At 56.6% G+C, this 21469-nt stretch overlaps 3 protein-coding genes across 9 annotated transcripts; 1 reads left to right on the forward strand and 2 right to left on the reverse strand.

Annotated features, from left to right (window-relative positions):
• The first annotated feature begins 1516 nt into the window (after positions 1-1516).
• On the forward strand, positions 1517-7861 carry Ptov1 (PTOV1 extended AT-hook containing adaptor protein). 2 transcript variants are annotated; one of them, XR_005974141.1, is made up of 12 exons: positions 1517-1854; positions 3783-3920; positions 4014-4096; positions 4172-4229; positions 4327-4434; positions 5623-5778; positions 6230-6319; positions 6396-6469; positions 6566-6728; positions 7224-7421; positions 7506-7570; positions 7733-7861. XR_005974141.1 is itself a non-coding variant. In XM_041649671.1 (11 exons), exons 1-11 carry the CDS (start codon positions 1684-1686, stop codon positions 7515-7517), a joined length of 1251 nt encoding a protein of 416 aa, XP_041505605.1. In that variant the 5' UTR covers positions 1518-1683; the 3' UTR covers positions 7518-7861. The 2 variants fall into 2 exon arrangements, 1 of the variants encoding a protein (XP_041505605.1); XM_041649671.1 differs by having other exon boundaries at positions 1518-1854; positions 7506-7861.
• Positions 7862-8239: 378 nt separating this feature from the next.
• LOC121446827 (polynucleotide kinase 3'-phosphatase) lies at positions 8240-12904 on the reverse strand. Its single transcript, XM_041649659.1, has 16 exons — positions 12683-12904; positions 12119-12165; positions 11557-11856; positions 10731-10810; positions 10589-10646; positions 10357-10464; positions 10127-10198; positions 9626-9674; positions 9480-9550; positions 9299-9391; positions 9121-9217; positions 8972-9033; positions 8777-8886; positions 8605-8692; positions 8469-8530; positions 8240-8391 (listed from the first exon to the last, which is right to left on the reverse strand). The coding sequence occupies exons 1-16, from the start codon at positions 12831-12833 to the stop codon at positions 8268-8270; spliced, it is 1572 nt and encodes a 523-aa protein (XP_041505593.1). The 5' UTR covers positions 12834-12904; the 3' UTR covers positions 8240-8267.
• Positions 12905-15115: 2211 nt separating this feature from the next.
• Positions 15116-21430, reverse strand: Akt1s1 (AKT1 substrate 1). 6 transcript variants are annotated; one of them, XM_041657933.1, is made up of 5 exons: positions 21113-21263; positions 17424-17809; positions 16660-16737; positions 16409-16578; positions 15116-15984 (listed from the first exon to the last, which is right to left on the reverse strand). In XM_041657933.1, exons 2-5 carry the CDS (start codon positions 17800-17802, stop codon positions 15841-15843), a joined length of 771 nt encoding a protein of 256 aa, XP_041513867.1. In that variant the 5' UTR covers positions 17803-17809; positions 21113-21263; the 3' UTR covers positions 15116-15840. The 6 variants fall into 6 exon arrangements, with proteins under 6 accessions (XP_041513867.1, XP_041513853.1, XP_041513845.1 ...); XM_041657919.1 differs by lacking the exon at positions 21113-21263 and adding an exon at positions 20482-21079; XM_041657911.1 differs by lacking the exon at positions 21113-21263 and adding an exon at positions 20225-20474.
• Positions 21431-21469: the final 39 nt, after the last annotated feature.

Consider the following 21469-nt stretch of genomic DNA (forward strand, 5'->3'; position numbering starts at 1 on the left):
GCTGTCCAGTCAGGTTTTGAACTTTATAGTCCAAGCAGGCTCTGAATTACTGTGTGCGTATCTGCCATGGGACTTGTGTGGGGCTCGGGCACTTTGCAGGGGTTAGTTTGCTCCTTGTGTGGGTTAGCGAGATTGTCATGCTTCATGGCAGGCAGGCAAGGACTCTTACCAGTTGAGCTCTCTTGCTTCTCTCTCTCACCTTTTTTTTTTTTTGTTTAAATCATCTATAAAACACAACATTAAATAAAGCTAGCCTACTGCACAGGGCATTTGTTCCGGTTAGCTTGTGGTATGTGCTGCGAGGGGCCAGGTATAATTTGGTGAAAGTAGTGTTTGAATCATTTAGGCAGAACACGGTAGACTACCAATAAGTTTTCTTGTTTAAAAAAAGGCAAGGGAGGGGGCTGGAGAGATGGCTCAGTGGTTAAGAGGAATGCGTGCTCTTCCAAAGGTCCTGAGTTCAATTCCCGGCAACCACATGGTGGCTCACAACCATCTGTAATTAGGTCTGGTGCCCTCTTCTGGCCTGCAGACATACACACAGACAGAATATTGTATACATAATAAATAAATAAATATTTTTTTTTTTTTTTTTTTTGGTTTTTCGAGACAGGGTTTCTCTGTGGCTTTGGAGCCTGTCCTGGAACTAGCTCTGTAGACCAGGCTGGTCTCGAACTCACAGAGATCCGCCTGCCTCTGCCTCCCGAGTGCTGGGATTAAAGGCGTGCGCCACCACCGCCCGGCTAAATATTTTTTTTTTTTTAAAAAAAAGGCAAGGGAGAGCTTTTCCTTGCACGCTTCAACTCTCAGTACCCTACTAGCTCGACAGCTAAGTGTGACGACGCATACTCCCAATAAAGGAGGAGACAGGACGCTCCGGAGCTCGAGGTCAGCCGGGGGCTACATACGGTAACATTTGAGTAGATACGGCGCGAAGCACTTATCACAATGAGTTAATTTGAGCTCAGGTACTCTAAGGTTAGGTAACATTACAGGTGAAAAACCGAAGCAAGAAATACCCCTGCGCAGTCCTATAAGGCACAGGGACGGTAGGCGTGCCCAGAGCGAATGGGCAAGAGGCTAGGCCCGGCCTCCAGATCCCGCCCAGGTCGCGCGAAGCCAGCTGGGAGTTGTAGTCCTTTGTGCACCATGCCACGTCACCGCCTACGCCGGTCCTTTCATCCACCCCTCTATTGGTAGGTTCCATCGCGCCGCCCATTAGCTTGTCTACCTTCTGTTCCCCCCAGCAGAGAGGACTTGGTATCGTCCCACCTACTCAAACTTTATTGCAGTTTCTCCTTCTTGTCATTTCCAACTCTTGTCATTTCCAAGTCTGAAATCCTCCCTCTGACCTTGGTAGGCTCCAGTCACACCCCGCTCACGGTGTTTCTCAGCGCACTTCTCCGTTCTGCGTTGGTTTGCGCCGGCTCCCCCCTCTCGCTCCGCGTTGGTTTGCGCCGACCCCCCTCGCTCCGCGTTGGTCGGCTCCGGTCCCCCCCCCTCGCTCCGCGTTGGTCGGCGCCGGGCTCCCCCGCTCGCTGCAGTGGTTCGGCCTCGGCGACCCCTCAGCGGCGCGTCCCCCGCCGCCGCGGTCCCGCTTCGCGTCTTCCTGAAGCCGCGCTCCCGCGCCTATCGGTCGGCGGACCCGCAGCCCCCCGTGAGGCCCACGGCCTCCCGCTCGCCATGGTCCGCCCGCGCCGTGCCCCACACCGCTCCGGTGCCGGGGGCCCCCTCGGAGGTCGCGGCCGGCCACCGCGGCCCCTGGTCGTGCGCTCTGTGCGCTCGCGTTCCTGGCCCGCCGGTCCTCGAGGCCCGCAGCCCCCGCGGATCCGGGCCCGCTCGGCCCCTCCCATGGTGAGTCTCCGGGTCTGCTTCCAGAGCCTTCCACGCACGCCCCGCCCTGCCGCCCCTCCTCTGGCGGGCGCCTTTGTCCGCAGCGCCCACGGGTCTCCCGCGGGAGGGCGCACCCGGAGTCCCGGATCAGCCTCTGGTCCGCTCCCCTTTGTTGCGCGGCGGCCTGGGCGGGGGGGGGGGGGGGGGGGGGGGCGGGGTACGGGGGCGGGGCGGGTTCGAATTACTGCTGACCGCGCGTTCGGCTGCACACGCGCGCGGGGGTCGCCTGGCGTGAGCGCCTGTTTTTCCAATTGCAAAGTTGGTCCTCGGGCTCCGGGTCTGGAAATAGGCGAGGAGCCCGGCGTGTACACTCGCGCCCAGCTGTTGCTCGCGGGGGCGTTGTCCCCCCGGGGCCAGATGGCGACTGTGGACAGTCCCCTCTATTTGCGCGCCCGCCCCGAGCCCAGACCTTAAGCCTGAAGGTAAGGAAGGCTTAAGGTAAACATTCAGCTGTGTAGGTTCGTGTGGCTGTCGCCTCTGCCCACAATATAACGTGCGTGCACTTTCTAGAAACATTGAGGTTTTCTTGGGAAACAAAACTGCCCATTGTGATGGTTGACTCGTGGCCACACCTGCGCATGCTTGGCCAGCTCTGAGCTATTCCCTGGCTTCACTCTGACCGCTTCAATACCCTGTGATGACGTTGTCCACGGCCGAGCCTAGGCGGGTTTGCTACTCGGATCACCTGCGGAACGCAGACACACCCCTCGCTGTAACGCAGCAGCCTAGGCCTGAAGCTTTCCCTTAATGTTGGACGCTGCTTCTTGGGGTCCTCAGATGCGGCCCTTCCTCACAAATGTGGCTTGGCTTTGCCACAGCAAGTCAGACATGCGTGGACGCGAACTTAACTCCAGAGTCTCGCTTAACGGAGTCCCTAACTGTGCTCTCTCTACCAGTGTGTTCCCTGCTGTTGCGGGCATACAGGTGTTCGTGGGGTGCAGGCAAAAACAAATCAGAAGCATTTCAGTGGTTCCCTCACTCCACACTTAAACAGTCTGGGATTTCTTTTGCGTGCTTAAGTATGTTTGCCTGATTTTCATTTAGGCCCGACTGTGGTCGCTCACACACTGACACGTGTGAGCACTTGTAGTGTTGTCTCAAAGCACGCGTGCAGGCCAGGTGGTCCAGTCCCGTTTGCTGTAATCCCTAGGGCTTGGTGCTGCAGGGCTATGCTCATCACGAAGGCCCCTCGGCAGTGTTAACTGAAGACCTAGGCTGGTCTGCTACTTAGGACGCCGGGAGAACACGTTCTGGTTTGTCATCACGCAGGGTGTAAAGGCCTCATGAGCTTAGACATGAGCAGCGGGTGCCTTCGCGATTATCAGAAGGGCCTTCAGCCTGGAGGCACGACCGGTCTGTTTGTTCAAAGGCTGGGCCAGGACCCCGCTTGTTTTTTGTTTTTGTTTTTGTTTTTTTTTTTTTTTGGAAATGTTTCAGCTGAAGAGTTTAGCTTGCACGCTGGGGTGGGGGAAGGGAGGATCTGTGGCTTTGCTTAGCAACATCGTTCAGCATTCATTCAGATCAAATGTTTGGTGCAAGGTAGCCTCTGGGAATCTCCCCATTTTTCTCCAGGGTCGTCTTTTAACTTGGTGTCTGGTTTATGTCTCCTTGGGGTTCTCAGGAAAGGCCATCCTTTGTGGGAGTCTCCTCTTGGGGGACAGTGGTCTTAAGGTGGCTCTGACCTGGGGCCTGGATGCAGCCCACAGCTTTCTGACAGTGCTCTAAGGGCGAGAATGCCAAGATGATGCTTTGAGGTTTTGACTGCTGGGGAAGGGATTGGGACTTGGAGTGTGTACCTGGAGACTGAGTCTGGACCTGAGGATGTTCCCTCTGGGAAGTGTGCAATGATCTAGCTTTGAATGACCTCAGAATTCTCCTCTCTGCTGCAGGAAGGTGCTCGAGTCTTTGGGGCCCTCGGGCCTATTGGGCCCTCTTCACCTGGGCTCTCTCTTGGGGGACTTGCAGTGAATGAGCACCGGCTCAGCAACAAACTGCTGGCCTGGAGTGGCGTGCTGGAGTGGCAGGAGGTGAGCCTGACTGGGTCCAGATGCCTGGGCTAGTGGAGGGTATGGATGGCCTGGGCGCTGGGCTGAGTCTTCCACTCCCCCTCCCGCCTGCAGAAGCGTAGACCCTTCTCGGACTCCACAGCCAAGCTGAAGCGCACCCTGCCCTGCCAGGCCTACGTGAACCGGGGCGAGAACCTGTGAGTGTGGGAGTGGGCAGAGCCCGGGGCAGCCTAGGATGCAGGGAATGGCTTCTGATGCACTCCCTACTGCAGGGAGACGGACCAGTGGCCCCAGAAGCTGATCATGCAGCTCATCCCACAGCAGCTGCTGGTGAGACCAGTGGGACTGTGCCCCCAGAGCCAAACTTTCTCCCCAGGCTCTTCCCACGCTTGCCTTACATGATCAGTGGTGCCCTTGTCATCCACAGACCACACTGGGCCCCCTCTTCCGAAACTCTCAGCTGGCCCAGTTCCACTTCACCAACAGAGACTGTGACTCGCTCAAGGGCCTCTGCCGCATCATGGGCAACGGCTTCGTGAGTGGGGATGGGGGCCGGTGGGGCGGGACTGAGTTCTGCCCTGTGATGGAAGTCTTCTTGTACCTCTTCGTGGTCATCCCAGGATCTTGGTGGGTGGTACTTGAGCTTATGGGCTGGCCAGAGTGCGCAAAATGCTCCCAGCTGCTGCCTTGCTTCTCAGGGCTGCGTGCGTGCGTGCATCTGTCTGTCTGTCTGTCTGTCTGTCTGGTGGTGGTGGTGGTGGTTGACGGTGTCCTTGCCATCTGGTGACCAGCCCCTACTGTTGTGGACCCAGTCTGAGGTCCCTGGACTGGACAGGTGGCAGGACAGGATGGAAGGAAGCCACCAGCACATGCATGCTGAGGACTAGACTCCAGACTCGTCCCCAGCTCTGCCTTAGTCTGGTTTGCCTTTCCCACTTGACCACTTCCACGGATCATATCCCTTTCTGGGCCCCACAGACTTGGGACATGTGAGGCTGCAACCTTGTGCCAGTAGCAAGCAGCTCTGGGATAGTATTCTGGAGCTGGGCCCGGGGTCTGGAGAATTCGTGTAGAAGGCTGGCCAGTGAGGTAGAGGTTCTTGTCCATCCTGGCACAGGATGGGGTGGCCTACAAATAGCTGTCCTCCCATTGAAGAGGGAGGACTGGCATCTCAGCTGTGGTTGTATAGTTTCAGCTATGTAGCAGCCACTGTGTATGCGGTTGCTGTGTCTTACAGGTGGGGACACTGGGATCCTAACATGGGAGGTGCCTTTCCTTGAGTGACAGACACAGCAGCCTGGCCTGCCACCTGTTCTTTAAAAATTTAGGGATTGGTTTTTGGTCATTTATGGTGTGTGTGTCATGTGTATGCCTGGTGCTGCAGAGACCAGAAGAGGGCATCAGATCCCATGGGACTGTGGAAGACTGAACTGGGAACCAAACCTTGGTCCAAACAAGAACAGCCAGGTGTCACTGCTGCATCTTCTCTCCAGTCCCTGCCACCTGCTATTAACCTAGCAGCAAGGCTGGGGCTGGTAGAGAAGGGAGGGACACTGCCATATAGGTCTTTGGTGCCTACCTGCCTGTGTCCTGCCCCTCATCAGTGATTCACCTGCTCTTGGGAAAACCTTGATTGAGCCGTGTTTTGGTGCCCTGGCCTATCCGAGCAGGTCAGCTGTTGAGTTGGAGGGCCAGGCCCTGATCTGCAGCCCTGTCCCCACAGGCGGGCTGCATGCTCTTCCCCCACATTTCTCCTTGCGAGGTGCGCGTGCTCATGCTCCTGTACTCATCCAAGAAGAAGATCTTCATGGGCCTCATCCCCTACGACCAGAGTGGCTTTGTCAATGCCATACGGCAGGTCATCACCACCCGCAAACAGGTGTGCCAGCTGGGTGCAGCCTGGCTCTGGTCCCAGTCGGTACAGCGTCTACACTTGGCTGGAGGGTGGTGAAGGCAGGAAGGAGGAGCACCAGGGAGCTGGGAGGAGACAGGGCTTGGCGGGGAAGGGAGTTTATAGGTTTTGAAGGGTACAGGGGATGGCCCAGGGGTGGGTCCTGGGTGTGGAATGCTCTGTAGAGCAGGAGTGGGTTGGCAAGAGGCCCAAAGTCTCTGGAGGGTGACCTGTGTCTTGACACCTGGCTTCCAAATGGCGTTCACCTGGTAGCTGCTAAAGATAGTTGTGGGCCTCCATACCACCCGGGACAGAGACTTGACAGTGAGGGCAGGACCAGGCCTCGGCCTGCTTGGACTATGGTCAGGGCTGCAGCCAGCTAGTGAGTGGGAAGTTAGGAGTTGAAGCTGCTGGCAGCAGCTGGTGTCCTGTCCCACAGGCCGTGGGCCCTGGAGGCGTGCATTCTGGACCTGTTCAGATTGTCAACAACAAATTCCTGGCATGGAGTGGTGTCATGGAGTGGCAGGAGGTGAGCTGCTGGGCCCTGTGGGCTGTTGGCCCACCCCCTTCCCTCCCCTGAAGTGCCCTCTTGCTTTGCCCCAAAGCCCAGGCCTGAGCCCAATAGCCGGTCCAAGAGGTGGCTGCCATCCCACATCTATGTGAACCAAGGGGAGATCCTGTGAGTGGGGTGGGGTGGGGTGGGGTGGGCAGGCGAGTGGGCGGTGCAGGCCCCTGGGGAGACCTTGTGTCTGACAGCTGCTGTCTGGTGTGGCAGGCGGACGGACCAGTGGCCACGGAAGCTCTTCATGCAGCTCATCCCGCAGCAGCTGCTGACCACCCTGGTGCCGCTGTTCCGGAACTCGCGCCTGGTACAGTTTCACTTCACCAAGGACATGGACACTCTGAAGAGTCTGTGCCGGGTCATGGACAATGGCTTCGTGAGTAGAGGGCCTGCAGCCTGCAGCTGCACCAGGGCCTCCTAGGTTTGCATGTTTGTCCCCTCCCTCCGCCAGCCCTCTATTGGAGAACTGAGGCACCAGCTTGTCATTACATAGACACTGTGCCAGCAGGCGCCTGCCTTGTGACAGCCCCCTCCCCACCACTGCATGCTGTTCAGCTCGGCTAAAACTCCCAGAGAACTTGGGAGGCCTGTAGCTCCCGGGCCAGATCCTCCACTCTGGGGCTTTGGTTTCCCTTTGTGAGCAGGGTATCCTTGAGCTGCAACTCAGGAGGTACTCAGGACATCTTGGGGGGGAGGGGGCTTGGTTATTGGCACTGTTAACATAGCCAGGGTCTCAGTGTAAAGGAACAGGGCTCGCTCAGGGTGGGCCACATGCCTGGCAGCTTTAGACCCCTAGGACCTGCTTTTAGGGATCCCAGTTTGTGGCTGAGGGAGTGTGTAGATGAGTGTCCTGACTCGGGCCTGCTGTTAGGCGGGCTGCGTGCACTTCTCCTATAAGGCCTCCTGCGAGGTGCGCGTGCTCATGCTCCTGTACTCCTCGGAGAAGAAGATCTTCATCGGCCTCATCCCGCACGACCAGAGCAACTTTGTCAACGGCATCCGGCGTGTCATCGCCAACCAGCAGCAGGTCCTGCAGCGAAGCCTGGAGCAGGAGCAGCAGCAGCGAGGGGTGAGGTGGCTCTGCCATGCGTGCTCTCGTGGGCCCTGCCCCGGGTGCCCACTTCTGAACTTCCCTTGGCTTCTTTCTCTGCAGATGGGTGGCTAGTGGACTTCCAGGCTGGGTGGGCCACAGTCCCAGACGAGGCCCAGTGGAGATTGGTGAGCAGCACTTCTTTTCCCAGGAAGCAGCAGGGTGGCCCTGGCTTTAGGGAAGCCACTGCATGAGGCACCACCTGTGTCCCTGGCAAGGTATGGGTGCCAGGGCCTAGGGGTGGGGTGCAGTCTCACGAGTAGAAGCCACCCCCTCCTACTGCCTCCCAGGTTAGATGCTTCTGAGCAGGGGCTCCTGGGGACTGTACCTGCCCAGCAACCTGAAGGACAGCGTCCTGAGGTCTCCAAGGATGGTCCTTGCCTCTGTTATGTTTCCCTAATAAAACCTTTTAACCCACACATTGTCCCTCCCTGCTAATTCTATGCTCAGTGCAAGATGAGTGTGTCCAGAAGTCACACAGCGTGGATCCACCCATGTGCAGAGCTGAGTCTGGCGGTTTAGGAGATGTGTCCCGTTAGGTGGAAAGGTAGGCTTATGAGGCTAGTTACCACAGTGACGGCCTGCCTTTGTTATGTTTAAGCAAATTTACATAAGGTCCAGTGTCCCACAACTGGGTTCTAACACCTGTTGCTGACTCTAGCACCCCAGAATGGCCCTGGCTGCTCAATTCCTCAGCCAGGTGTGCTGGGTGCACAACAGCCCACTTGTAAGCCCAGGTTCAGTGTAGAATGCCATGGCAGGTTTGCCTCCCACATGCCCAGCAAGGTGGTCTTGAGCAGAGTAGCAACATTGTTTATTGTGGGCTCAGCCCTCCAAGAATTGGCAGTACAGCCGCTGCAGTGCTGGGTCCAGATGTGTCCGTAGTCGGAATGGGATCTGAAGGATCTCCAGGAAGCCCTCGGCCAGTGTGGGTGGCTCAAACTGCTTCCTGTGGGATAGGGGTGTTAGGTGGGGAAGGGGAGGCTCTGTACCCCACCACCTCCTGTACCCTTCAGTCCCCTGAACCTGTAACTGAACATGACCATGTCTGACACCGGTGCATGCGAGGGGTCGGTCATCTCGCGGAACTGCAGAAAAGAGAGGCACAGAGGTCAGGGGGCATGGGCTTAGAGAGAGGCGGAGCCTGGAGGGTGTGGCTCACCCTGTTGTTGTGGCGAGCCTGCTCCAGCGTAGCACAGAAGTTGAAGCAGCGACAGGGCACACCTGCATCTCTGGCACACTGGATGTACCTGTGGAGGGGGCAAGTGCTGCTATCGCTGCCACCCAGCACTCAGTCCCCATCCCCACCCCACCCCACCCCAGGGTTCCAGTACCTGGCCCTACTTGGGACATCTGGATTGGTGTTGTCAATCACAACTTGCTTCCCCTGCCTCAGTGCTGCCTGGCATGAGCTCACACAACGCTGCCATGACCCCAGCGTGTCCTATGGGACCCAGAACAGGTCACAGTCAGTCTGGAGAGTCCCACCCCAAGAACAGTGCTCTGAGGGAGGGTACAGCCCCACTCACCCTGTTTATGTGGACGTATCCAGCCGGCAACAGGTGTTCCTGGACGAAGGTGGACTTGCCAGCTGTGGGGAAGTGTGGCCATCAGCTAGAGTCTAAGAACCAAACGATTGCCCGGGGAGCCAGAGATTGGTTGGGCTGTGGCATCTCACCCCCAGGGAATCCTACTGTGACCACCACCTCTGGGTTGGGGCTGAGGAGGATGCTGGACTCTGGGATGTAGAGGGGCCCAGCGCTGGAGACTGTCCTCTGGCAGGGGAACAAAAGGGGGTATAAGCCTGGGAGCCAAGCAAATAAAAAGCCTCTCAACGCTTTTCCCTTGGGTCTCACCGGGTCAAAAGTTGGAAGCTCAAATCCAGCTGCTGTCCACTTAAGGAAGAACTCCTCTGGAGTGGCAAAGCGCAGGCCGATGTTGAGGGCGAACTGGGGGAGAGATGGGTCTGAAGGGTTCAGAGGTGCAGCAGAGGTGGGTGCGGGGAAGGATGGGGGACATGGATACCACCAGGCTTACCAGCCGGTCTGCGCAAGAGAAGTCTTTCTTCTTTCTCCCTGGGGCCCAGTTGGCCGGGCGCCCTGCTGCATCTGTAAGGAGGGTGACCTTGTCCACCACTGAGGACAGACAAGGTTCCTCATACCCCCAAAGCCTGTTCCTCTTACCTCCCACGAAGATGCTGTCACTGATGGAAATGGGCATGCCCTCGTTGGCCTGCAAAGAGAGGCGGTGAGAAGCCCCTCCATATGGAACAGCAGAGGGACTGGTTGTACCCCATACACAAGGACTTTGCCGCTGCGTGTCTCACCTGTTCCCCAGTGGCTTCCAGAGGGCACAACCCACAGCAGCCCTGACTCTCTTGCTCTTCCCACTCGGGTTGTGTCAGTGCCTGCCTTTCTAGATCTGTACCCTTGGGCCACCTCCTCAGCCACCTTCCCACGTCCCTGATATTTGCCAGGCTCTCCCCTCAGCCACGAGCATCTCTGCTCACCCACTGCTTTAGACCTCAAAGGCTAAACCCTGACTCCTGAGCTGCAGCTTCTCAGTTCCTCTGCTCTGCAGATAAGAGTGCCGGTCTCCCAAGTCCAAAGCTGGGATTGACAGATGGCAGGGACCCGGGAGGGCAAAGGAGCAAGGGTCATGAGGGCTGGGCTGGGAATGCTCACCTGCTCCTGCAGATGGTCCCACATGCCACTCACTGGCTTCCGGTTTAGCCCTGCATGTGTTGCCACCAGCACCTGTGGAGGTGGCCAGGTTACACTATCCTCACAGTGCTCGGGATCTCCAAGGACATTCCTGTCAGCATAACCCCAGCTGAGGCCTCCATTCCATGCCTTGGCATGTTCTCTCTGGGTCCCAGTCCCGCACAGCCCCTCAGTGTCTCTTGTGGCAGTACCTGAAATGGGACCCCCAGCTTCTCCAATACAGCCTCCACCTTGGCCTTGAACACCTCTGCTGGCAGCTTCCCTCGCCCAATGCCCATTTGGTTGGTGAAGATTACCAGCTAGGGACAGATAAGGACACACTGGAGACCCTACCACAGCTCAGCCTGAACACTACACAAACATGCCCCCCCCCCCAGGCACCACACCCTGTAGCTCTTCTAGAGAAGATCCACACCCACGCACCTTGTAACCCTCAGTATCCAGCTCCTGGAGCTTCTTTGGAATCTCCGGATACAGAATCCTGCGGTCAGTGGGAAGTAGCAAGGACTTGTAGTCTAGAGGACTCTGGGTTCCCATCCCAGCCTCTTCCTACATCGCACCTCACCTCCAGTCACTGGGGCTGGTGGGGAAGACCTTTCCAGAGCGGGTGGTGATGAGAGTCCCATCTAGGTCAAAGGCAGCCACCTGGTGTCACCAAAAACAGGGACAGCAGTAGTGTCACCTCTGACCTTCCTCACAGGCTGACCAACACCAGCCCTTTGATACTGGGATCACCCTCAGGAACAGGCAACCGTCAAAAAGTGTATGATTGAGGGAGGGAAGACGGCACAGTACCAGTTGCTCCTGTGTCCTCTGCTCCCCACTTTCCAGACTTTAATGGGGACCCATGTCCCACCCACACCCTTCCCCTGAGACTCTGCTGGGAGGATTAACAGCTCAGAAGGAGCAAAGGTGGAGAGATGACTAAATGGTTAAGTGCACACACATCAGGTGGCTCACAATTCCCCTAACTCCATCTCCAAGGAACCCAGTGCTCTCTGGCCTCTGCAAGCACCTGTGTGTATGTGGTACACATAAAATCATAAGTGTTCACATAAATAAATGAGTAAATTTTAAAAAAAATTAAAAAAAAATTCAAAAATAAAAAATAAAAACAAAATTCACTGTTGACTGCGTGCCCAGCCAGGGACCAGACACCTCCCCTCCCCCCATTTTCTGTGGCCTCATTTCAGAGTGGCCCATAAACACGTCTAAGGTCTGGTCATCACTGATTCCAGGGCCTGCTCTGTATCCTGCCCCTCAGTGGTAGCAGTCACCAGACACAACTCAACAATCTCTGCTCACAACAGCGCAGGCTCAGAGACTTTGTAAGACTATCCCACGGCTGCACAAAGTAAACTTTGAAGTAAATGACACGACTGTGACCTCACCTTGCCCCGGGGCTTTACCCCAGATGCTGTGAACACCAGTAACTTCTTTAAGCTCTCCCAGCCAGGGGATGATTTCCGCACCCTCTTTTCTGGAGGCTCAGCAACCTCCGGGTCCACCGAATCCACAGGGGGAGTGCCCGGTGGAGTATCTGGCTGGGATCCTGATGTGCTAACTTCTTCCCAATGCAGGGTTAGGGGGTGTAGGCCATTGACTAGATACAGGGTGTCCCCCAAGCGTAGAGAAGCTGACAACCCTGGCTTCAACTCCTGGATCCCAACAGTTGATGGGTTAATGCCCAGCTGCAGAGAAAGGGAGAGCTAGAGTTGGCTCCACCCCTTTAGGGAACACCCGCCCCCTCACCAAGTCCAATACCCCATTTCACAAACAGACCCTTACTCTTCCCACCAATTCATTTCGTGCTACCAATCAGAACTTTGAAAGGTTACAGGTATCCAGTCTGGCACGGTGGAAAAGCGAATAGCTGATCAGCCTTCTGAAGAGCTGTGACCCACCCCGACCCCTCCCCCAAGACCTTGCTGCCCGTTGCTGAGACACTGGTACCTGTTTCACTGCCACTGTCCGGGTCTCAGGGTCTGCAATCAGCTCCACTGAGGGTAAGGGGATGGAGTCAGGGTTTACATCACGTATGGGGACATGGCCAGCTACAGACTACGTATTGCACTTCGGAGGAAGAGGCACTTTCCTCCCACCCCCAACACAGGGCCTCAAGTAGCCCAGAGTAGCCTAGTACTCGCCACACACTGGTGGCTGGCCTTAAACGGATTCTTATGTCTCTACCACTCAAGTGCCTGGATGACGGGTGAGCCCGAGGACCTCAATAGGACCGGGCCCTACACTCACAGAGGCCAGGGTTCCTAGGATGTCAGAGACCCGGGGGTGGCACAGGATAGGTCTATTTTTATCTGTAGGATGGCTTCCATGAGACACATAGAGTAGACCTATACACCCTGCCCAGAGACCGTCTCTGCTGTGAGCATCCTCCTCCGTCCGGTGATAGTCTCCCGGACCCGCTCGGTCCCTCCCCAAAAGCCCCGTCTAGCTTCTGGTTCGGCACAACCTCCCCTGCAACTCTCGCCGCCGCAATTTCACTTCTCCCGCGCCCACCTTGATTTCGGGAGCACTTCCGGTCCGTCACCTGGGTCAGGGGTCCCCGACCTAGGACCAGGGCTTGGCCATCTGACGGCAGAAATATAGGGGGCGGTCCCCCGGCGGGGCTCTGCAGCCACAAGCGGCCCCGGCATCCCAGCTGTGACATCCCGGGATGCGGCAAAGGAGAACAGACTCACGGCTCGGCAGCCAGTTACGGTCTGCTACCGGAAGTCCTGCCTTCCCACTAGAGTCGCCCGGAAATCCCGCCCCTTGCCTATGGGCGGGTTCAACGTTTCCTAGGCTACCACAGCAGTTCCAATACGTAGCTAGTGAGGCTAGTTTACTGTTGGGGGTCACTTCTGAGTTCATTCCCAAACTCACCACAGTCAGGTCTGACTCCTCCCACAGCACATGCGCCGCCCCTGATTTGCCTGCAGCTTTATAAGCCCGTGTGGGTAAGGGGCATTTGTATCCGTGGGCACTAGGTCCCTACGAGGGAGTTAACTTGGTTTTGTTTAGTGATAGGGGCCCAGAACGTAGCCGTGTTGTTAAAATTCCTTTCTGGGCACAGTGGCACATTGTCTAATCCCAGCAGAAGCCGGCCCGGTCTACATAGCAAGCTCTGGGCAGCCAGGACTACCGTGAGAAAAGTTGCTTTCCAGGTGAAAACCTAAGCAATGTCTATGTTCCTCTTAAAAGTCTGAAAGATAAACCGAAATACGATCCCACCAAAGATCATTCCGGGAGGCAATGAGCTTACTGGGTTTACAGAGCATAGGTGAGGGTTGTTACTGCACTGGGGGTGGTGCTAGCCAGGGGAGCAAGGGCCACACCTAGCAGGCATGACACCTTTCCCCTACTTCCTCACCCGCATCCTTTAGCCTCTGCCTAGGCCACAGGCAATTCAGGCAAAAGTGCCTACGTCCGCTTGTGAGAAGAGCAAGGCACTCAGGGTCTCATGACTTCTTTGCCTCCTCCTTCTTCTCTGAGTGAAATCCGCTGTCAATAGGTCCAGCTGGGCTTATCTTTCAGCCCACATGAATTATCTGACTTGGATACTAGCCCACCACAACACCCTAGCTAACCCCGAACTTGCAGAGATCTGCCTGCCTCTGCTATCGAAATATTGGTATTAAAAGCAAGCACTACAGTCGGGCGGTTGTGGCACATGCTTTTAATCCCAGCATTCGGAAGGCAGATCTCCGAGTTCAGGGTCAGCCTGGTCTACAGTGCAAGCTCCTGGACAGAAAACAGAGAAACTGTCAAGGAAAAAAACCAAAATAAACCAGCATCATCACGCCTGGTCATTGATGGTTTCTTTCCTTTTTTTTTTTTTTTTTTTTTCTTTTTGGTTTTTCGAGACAGGGTTTCTCTGTGGTTTTGGAGCCTGTCCTGGAACTAGCTCTTGTAGACCAGGCTGGTTTCGAACTCACAGAGATCCGCCTGCCTCTGCCTCCCAAGTGCTGGGATTAAAGGCGTGCGCCACCACCCGGCTCTTTTTTTTTAAATTTACTTATTATGTATACAATGTTCTGTCTCTGTTTATGCCTGCAGGCTAGAAGAGGGCACCAGACCCCATTACAGATGTCTGTGAGCCACCATGTGGTTGCTGGGAATTGAACTCAGGACCTTTGGAAGAGCAGGCAATGCTCTTAACCGCTGAGCCATCTCTCCAGCCCCGGTTTCTTTCCTTTTATATGGCATTTGGTCGTGGCTACGGTGTTGTTGGGTTGACACAGGTCCATGGAAAGAAAACACCTTAAGAATGAATTTAGCTTTTTTCAGCTGTAGGGTGGTGGTAGTTGTGTGTGTGTTGTTCTGTATAGCCCTGGCTATCCTGGAACTCGCTCAACATACCACCTGCTTCTGCCTCCCCAATGCTGGGATTAAAGGCATGTACCAGCATGCCTGGCTGTTTTGTCCTTTGAGGCAGGGTCTCTGGAAATCCAGGTTAACATTAACTGACTTCTATGCCTCCTAAATCCACCTCCTTGTTGCTGGAATGATAGACGTGCATAGAAGTGGCGTTCTCCACTCTTCTGACAGCGCAAAGCGGCATTTGTCCCTAGTATTAGAAGCTCATGGCCTCACCACACTCTTCCTTTGCTTCGATGATGCTAAATTCTCTGCTGCAAAATGGAAAAATCACGTCTACCTCCTGGGACAGATGCACTAAAGCTGGGGTGGTGGGGTAGGGCCACACAAAGAAACCCGGTCTTGGGAAAAACTAAACAAAAGGGCAAAGGCAAACAAGAAAAGGGAGGCAATCCATGTGACTAATTGGAAGGTGACAAATTTCCCCAGCCCGTTTCACCTACGGTCACCTCTCTACCCACTCCCGCCATCACGTTCCCGAAAACCACATTTCCACCGTAACCGCCCGGGAATGCTCTGAAACCAGCTCCACTTTAGACAAGCGGCCCATACACCCACACACCACGCACTCACTAGCCAGAGGTAAAACTTTAATTTCAGAGCATCCCTCCCGACCCCCGGCCCCCACCCTACTCTCCCGCACCCAGGGCCAGGGCCGGAGAGTGAGGCCCCCTACCTTGGGTGGAAGAGGGCCCTTTAAGGCACCTGTTGGGGTCGGGGGATGTGGGGACAGGACACAGGAAGCTGGTACCGCCCTGTGTATAGGACAGATTTTGATGGACAGACTGTCGTGGGGAGAAACTTAAGGGGGCATCAGACGCAGAGCGGACAGGACCATCCAGTGGGGTACCGGATACAAGTGTCAGGATTCGGGCCAAAACAAACAAACAAACAAACAAAAAAAAACCCAGCCCTAGTAGTGTAACAAACTCAAGACCTCAGGCCAATTCTGGGTTCGGGAGGGCTTGACCACGCCCCCAGGAGGCCAGGGCCAATCGGGTGGGGGGTTCGAGAAGGGGTACGGGCGACTCTCCGGACATGGGCGGAGCCATCGCCTGGTCCCGCAGATGGGCTCTGGTGCTTGGGCAGCGAGCCAAGGATGCGCGGGTAAAGCTTCTGTTGCTAGGCAAGAGACGGAGTTGACCCACTGAGCGTTTTAGAACTAGCCCAGCTCCAAACCGGAGCGAGCCAATCCCGCAAAGAATCGTCCTGTTGCTGGGCGGAGAAGGCTCATGGCTTATAGACCAACGGCGACAGTGGCCTTCCGCCGGCCTCAGCCCGCTGGGCGTGCTGCCCACTCAGTATTTCCGCTTCAGCTTCTGGAAGTCGCTGGTGTTGAGTCGCGGCCGCGGCAGGTCCCCGAAGACCTGGGTGTCTTCGGCCTCCCGCAGCACCAGTGCCCGCATACTAGCGGCGATCCGGTCCAGGTCGGGCGAGGAGGGCTGTGGAGGGAGGAAACCTCAGTGCACAGGCGCCGCCTCCGCGATGTCCTTCTGCCCGCCCGGATTGTCCAGCCCACTAGGAACCAGAACGTTCCGCCCCCACTCCCTCCTGGCTCTGACAAAGAACAGGGGTTCAGGTGCCAGGGTACCTGGCTGCTTCTCAGCCAGGACAGCAGGTCCCCGCCCGGATCCGGGTGTCATACTGGGACCTGGCCATGCAAAGCTGAGGAAAGTCATCTAACTTTCCTCTCAGTGCTGCCTGAAGGAACCACATCCAGGATGATGTTGGGGAAAGGAATCCTGCGAGACAATCTGACCCTCCTTCCCTCAAAAACGACTCTGAACAGACAAGGGGCCTTCCTCCTAAACTGCAGGGTGTCCTGGGATGGAGAAGAGAGGCCACTCGGCCTCGTTCCCCGCTCACCGGGCCGTTCTCCTCATCTGAAGATCGCGCCTCCGCCCTCTTCTCCTTGAAGGCCCACACTGGCACCGACACAGGCAGGGACTTGGCGTATTGCTGGGTGGGCAGGGCTGCGGCCAGGGGCTTGGGGCAGGCTGGGGGACCGGCGGGGGTCTCCTCACTCAGGCTGCCGTCTGTGACACAGGGAGGCTTCAGCTTCTGTACCCCTACCCTCGGCCTGGCCTCCTAGGGCTTGAACAACCCAGGATCCTCACCATCTGTGCTCTCCGGGTCTGACTCGCAGAAGGGGGGCAGGTCTTGGAGAGTGGCGTCCTCATCCATCATGAAGAGTCCTGTGGGTACAACAGGCCCTGCAATTGGTCCCTGGGCCTCAACACTCTTCATCTGCTTGTCTGCTCACTCAGCCACTGCTAGCTTCAACATGGAACCTCTTAAGATCTGCTTGGGACAATGTCACCCAAAATAGTTCCAAAAAAAAAGTTGGTCTGGTGGGGACAAACGGAAGATGCTGTGGCCAGACCACTTGCCTATAGTCTCAGAGATCTGATGTTAGAACGCCTGACTCGAGTTTCTGTCCTTCAGGACAGGATGAGGTGACCAGCCGTGGGCAAAGATGGCAAATGAGAATTCATCTCACGCTCGGAGAAACATCCACTTTCCGACTCTTCCCCAGCAGCAGTCTCTGGACCCAGCCGCCCAGAGTGGGATTCTGTGAGAACTGGAAATGCTGCCGAGTGCCCGGAACCCTGGTCCCGGCTCCCTCAGCTGTGGCAGTACACCATTCCCAGCAAACTGCTCTACCTCCCCTTTCTTTCCAGAGACAACTGCATCTCTTAGAGAACCTTAGCCAGACCAGAAGCAGTCAAGGAAACTGTTTGCTCAACATACTGTGTTGTGTGCTGTTGGATCTTGTGTGAGGCTGCCAGGGAATGCTTTAATGCCTTCCTAAGGATGCATTAGGACAAGTGTCCAGAAACCAGCAACCCCAGCCCAGTACCAACCCCGCACCCCAGCTCACCTCCATTATCACTACCGCCCAGCCGCTCCCCAGAAGTCTCTGTTTCAGTGGGCTCGTCCTCATCTTCCTCATCATCCTCCCTGGCCAGGGCTGGCCGAGGCGGAGGGCTAGGAGCAGGGCTGGGCGGCTGTGGTGCTGGTGGGGGACCAGGTCGGGTGGCGGTGGCAGCCCTGTGTGCCTGAGCGATGTCGTGGAGGCAGCGGCGTGCAGCCTCTGCCAGGGCCCCGCGGCCATGGGCTGCATAGGCACAGGGCCCTGGGCGGGGTGGTGGTGGTGGCGCTGCAGTCAGCAACACCAGCTCTGTGCCAGTGCGGGCCCGGAAGCGCTCGGCAGCCCCCACAACGGCCTCCCACAGTTCCTCTGGCCGCCCAGACGCCATCCGCGCCCTGTGGGCCAGAGCAGGACAGAGGGACTGAGGCTGTGCCATCACTACCCATCCCGAGGGCCGAGTGCCCCAATGCGACTCCCCTTCCACGGCATGCACCTCTCAGCTGAGCTCCACCCCTTTCCCAGACCTGCTTCCCCCAGGACCCATACTAGCCACCATCATTTCCAGCTCCACACAGGGGCCACTCCAAAGTCTGAAGTCTTCACCTGCTTGGCCATGAGCGCTGTAGCCAAATTGGTCTGTGGTTATTTCAGCCTGGGGTCTTCCTATTTTTTTGCGACAGGGTCTCAAGTACTCCTGTCACTATATGGCTACAGATAACCTTTAAGTCCTGACCCCATGTGTCCAGCTCTTGAGTGCTGGTGTTACACATGCACACCACCACACCTGGTTTATGTGGGGCTGGGAACTGAACCCAAGACTTCCCGAGTGCTGGCAAGAACCACCTCGGCCACATCAAGGCCTGTCTGGTTTGTAAGCTAGGACCAACACGCAGCCCTAGCGACTCTCCTTCCTTACTACCGGAGTAGCTGGGATTTGAGGTGTGCAGCGCACACACCCAGCCTGTGTCTTTGAAGACTTACATGGATTTCATGTGTACCTTGTCCTCGGTGTGTAGGGTGTTAACACACTTGAGCCAGGCAGGGGGGACATACACCTGAAATCACAGCACTCAGAGGCTAGAGCAAAACTGTCACAGAGACCGGGCTCCAGGAAAACCACAGGTGACTTGCACGGTTTCTGCAGCAAAGCACCCCGGCCCCTGCCAGCCTCCCATCCTTCATTTGGTCCAGCAGGTCCTCCACTGCTGTGGAGCTCTGCCCTTCAGACTTTCCAGGACCAGATGGACCGCACACTCAGCTCACTGGCCTCAGGTCACTGCCAACCTTACACTCAGCTGGGGAGGGAGACAGTCCCTCCCTGGGTCACCCCAGTCCCCTTGCTGGGCTTCCAGGGCCACTCTCTTAGGACAGGGCTGAGCTCTGGCTGAATGTGGGGGAAGGAGGGAGCAAGCTGCTCAGGGCCCGCTGACAGCTGCACCGCTGCCAATCTCCTGGCTCCTGCAGTGGAACCATGGACCGCTGCCTCTTTCCACACACCAGGGGGTGTGGCAGCTGAAGCCCCTGCTTGACAGGCAGTGCGCACCTCACCCTGGGGGGATTCAAGCGCATCAGGACCACAGTAAAGAGAAGCAGAATCTGGAATCTGGTTGCAGCTTGCAAGCTGTCCTGCACACTCAAAAGACTCCACCCTGAGCCGGGCAGTGGTGGCGCACGCCTTTAATCCCAGCACTCGGGAGGCAGAGGCAGGCGGATCTCTGTGAGTTCGAGACCAGCCTGGTCTACAAGAGCTAGTTCCAGGACAGGCTCCAAAACCACAGAGAAACCCTGTCTCGAAAAACCAAAAAAAAAAAAAAAAAAAAAAAAAAAAAAAAAAAAAAAAAAAGACTCCACCCTGCCACCTTCCACCCAACTCCCCAAGGTGGGAACTGCTCACACGCTGGACCAGAATGCGATAACCATTCCTAAGCAACCTCTCACTTCCTATGGCATGAAGAGCAGTGGTCACTGCATTTTCAGGACTTAAGCTCCAAACTCAGGAAGACCAGATCTTGACTGTCCCACCAGCTGAACTGGCCACCGACAAGGACAGTGTCAGAGCCCTTTGCCAATCCTGAGCGCTACCCTGCCTGCTTCAAGACACTAGACTGCCCATCCCAACTTTCCATTGAGGAGAAAGCTGCAGACACCTGCCACAGCCGCAGAAATGAGCTGTAGTGGTTTGATAACGCTGTCTTTGGACTTTAAAGTCCCACCAAAGCTTTAGGAGCCACCCAGCGACTCCTACTCACACCTCACACCCTTCCTAGCTGAGAAAGGAGGCTGGAAACATAAGGCTAAGGCTCAGGGCGAGAAAAGTGACTGGTCCAAAAGATGGCACGACCTGTACGCTATTAGCCTGGGTCCTCACTTCTCTGAAGAGAGAGCAAATGATGGCAGGACCCAGCTCCTAGCAACAGCAGTGTGAAAACAGGCTGAGTGGCTTCTGAAGGCGGCTCAAAGGAGGGCGACTTACTCGGACCTCCTAGGCCTGTGATCTCCTATGAGGTGAGAGGCAGGGGCAGACCAGCAAGGGGGAGCTATCCAGCGGGAAAGTGCAGGCCTCCCAGGACAGGTGTGACGGGAGATAGGGAAGGAAACGGCTGCAGCACGGGACGCAGAGCGGGGCGTCCCAGGGGGATCCTACCACCGAAGGCTGCGGCCCGGGGCTGAACCACGCCCGCGGACCAGCGAGGCCCCTACTCTAGGAAGAAAACAAGAAGTCCCGCCCCCGGCGGGGATCTGACCGGAAGTCCCGCCCACGGACACCCCCTCACCCACCAGCGGACCCCCCAAAACACAACTGCACGGACTTGGTTCGCCTCCAATGTGAGAGTCCCAGCCCGTTTGCAACACCGAGGTGAAGCTTGTCTAGCTTTCGTCGCGAGTCAGACACGAGGGATTGAGCGTTAGCCATTTCAGCACTCAGCCAAGGGTCACAAGGAGATCAGTGCCCCCTGACCTACGCACACTGTACCCTTCCCATGGCCACACGCCTTCCCATGGCCCCTCAACCTAAGGAAAGCCAGATCCTCCCCAAACCCCAGCTCACAACGCCGCCTCCACTCACGTGCCCGTAGCCAGCATGGCCGGCCAGGCGCCGTCGCCGCCCTCAAAAGGCATGGCGGCTTCTTGCATCACTTCCGTGTAGCTGCCCCTCCTCCATTGCGTACACTCCGCCTCCCTTATCCTAGATGCCCCAAATCAAAAGAGCAACCAGAAGCTTCCTCTGCAAGGCAAGGGCAGAGTGCCCATGGGAAAGACTGTAAAAGACTTCAGCTACATCATTTCGATCTGCCCGCAACAAATACGGCTGCATGCCCACGCTCACACAGGACAATAGCGAAGGCAAGCGGCCTGACGTCCCTCGGTTCGTAATCAACTCCTAACACAGAAGTGGAGGAAAAAAGGCTCCCTTTCCGTCGTGCTAGTCAGTATGGCTTCATATGCCAATAGTGCGTAGGGACTCTTCCCTCCGTCCAGCCTACCGCTTCCTCCCACCCCTGCTCTTCAGCACAAAGCTGGCAAAGATTCAATATGGCAGCATTTCTAGCTTCGGGTTGCCCAGTTTAAAAATGGTGGCGCAGCCCTCTTTCCACGGTGACTCAGAAATTTGGGGCAACTTCGTTTCCAGGAGCTTGACTGCTTGACCCCTTATCCCGAGCCCCTCCGCGCCTCTGGTACTACACAGCTCCTCTCACCTTTTCCTGTCTCTGTTCCGCTTTTCCAACACCTCGCCGCCCCGCCCCGCAAAGAGATGGTAGTGCCCCGCATTAACATGGCCTCCACCGAGCCGCTATGGCTTGCCCTCGAGGAAAATGGCACAATGTTGGCTTCTACGCCAGTATAAAATATGGAGAGAGCGAAGGAGGCGTTCCTTGGCGGTCACGAGTCGTCGGGTAGCGATCACGGGTCCGACCACTTGTTTACTTCGTGGCGAGAGTGCTACACTGCGCCTGCGCCGCCTCGTTGACCCTGAACAAGGGTGTTGTCTACACCACGTGGCCCGACCCTTGACGTTTCAGCTACCCTGTTCTGACAGATGGTTTCACCCACTG

The sequence above is a fragment of the Microtus oregoni genome, unplaced genomic scaffold, assembly GCF_018167655.1.
Source record: "Microtus oregoni isolate MIOR12 unplaced genomic scaffold, Mior012 000000F_ref0000247, whole genome shotgun sequence".
In the NCBI taxonomy this organism is placed as follows: Eukaryota; Metazoa; Chordata; class Mammalia; order Rodentia; family Cricetidae; genus Microtus; species Microtus oregoni.

What these genes read in the sequence shown, in the direction of transcription:
- LOC121446827 (XM_041649659.1), bottom strand. Translation starts at nt 12,833, where the DNA reads ATGTCACAGCTGGGATGCCGGGGCCGCTTGTGGCTGCAGAGCCCCGCC. An exon ending in GGACAGTGGCAGTGAAACAG is followed by an intron (nt 11,857 to 12,118) that starts GTACCAGTGTCT and finishes CTTTCTCTGCAG; the next exon opens with CTGGGCATTAACCCATCAAC. An exon ending in GATGTCCCAAGTAGGGCCAG is followed by an intron (nt 8,693 to 8,776) that starts GTACTGGAACCC and finishes CCCCCTCCACAG; the next exon opens with GTACATCCAGTGTGCCAGAG.
- Akt1s1 (XM_041657911.1), bottom strand. Translation starts at nt 20,328, where the DNA reads ATGGCTAACGCTCAATCCCTCGTGTCTGACTCGCGACGAAAGCTAGAC. An exon ending in TCACATTGGAGGCGAACCAA is followed by an intron (nt 17,810 to 20,224) that starts GTCCGTGCAGTT and finishes TCTGGCCCACAG; the next exon opens with GGCGCGGATGGCGTCTGGGC. An exon ending in GGGCGGTAGTGATAATGGAG is followed by an intron (nt 16,738 to 17,423) that starts GTGAGCTGGGGT and finishes TTGTACCCACAG; the next exon opens with GACTCTTCATGATGGATGAG.
- Ptov1 (XM_041649671.1), top strand. Translation starts at nt 1,684, where the DNA reads ATGGTCCGCCCGCGCCGTGCCCCACACCGCTCCGGTGCCGGGGGCCCC. An exon ending in GCGTGCTGGAGTGGCAGGAG is followed by an intron (nt 3,921 to 4,013) that starts GTGAGCCTGACT and finishes TCCCGCCTGCAG; the next exon opens with AAGCGTAGACCCTTCTCGGA. An exon ending in GTGTCATGGAGTGGCAGGAG is followed by an intron (nt 6,320 to 6,395) that starts GTGAGCTGCTGG and finishes TTTGCCCCAAAG; the next exon opens with CCCAGGCCTGAGCCCAATAG.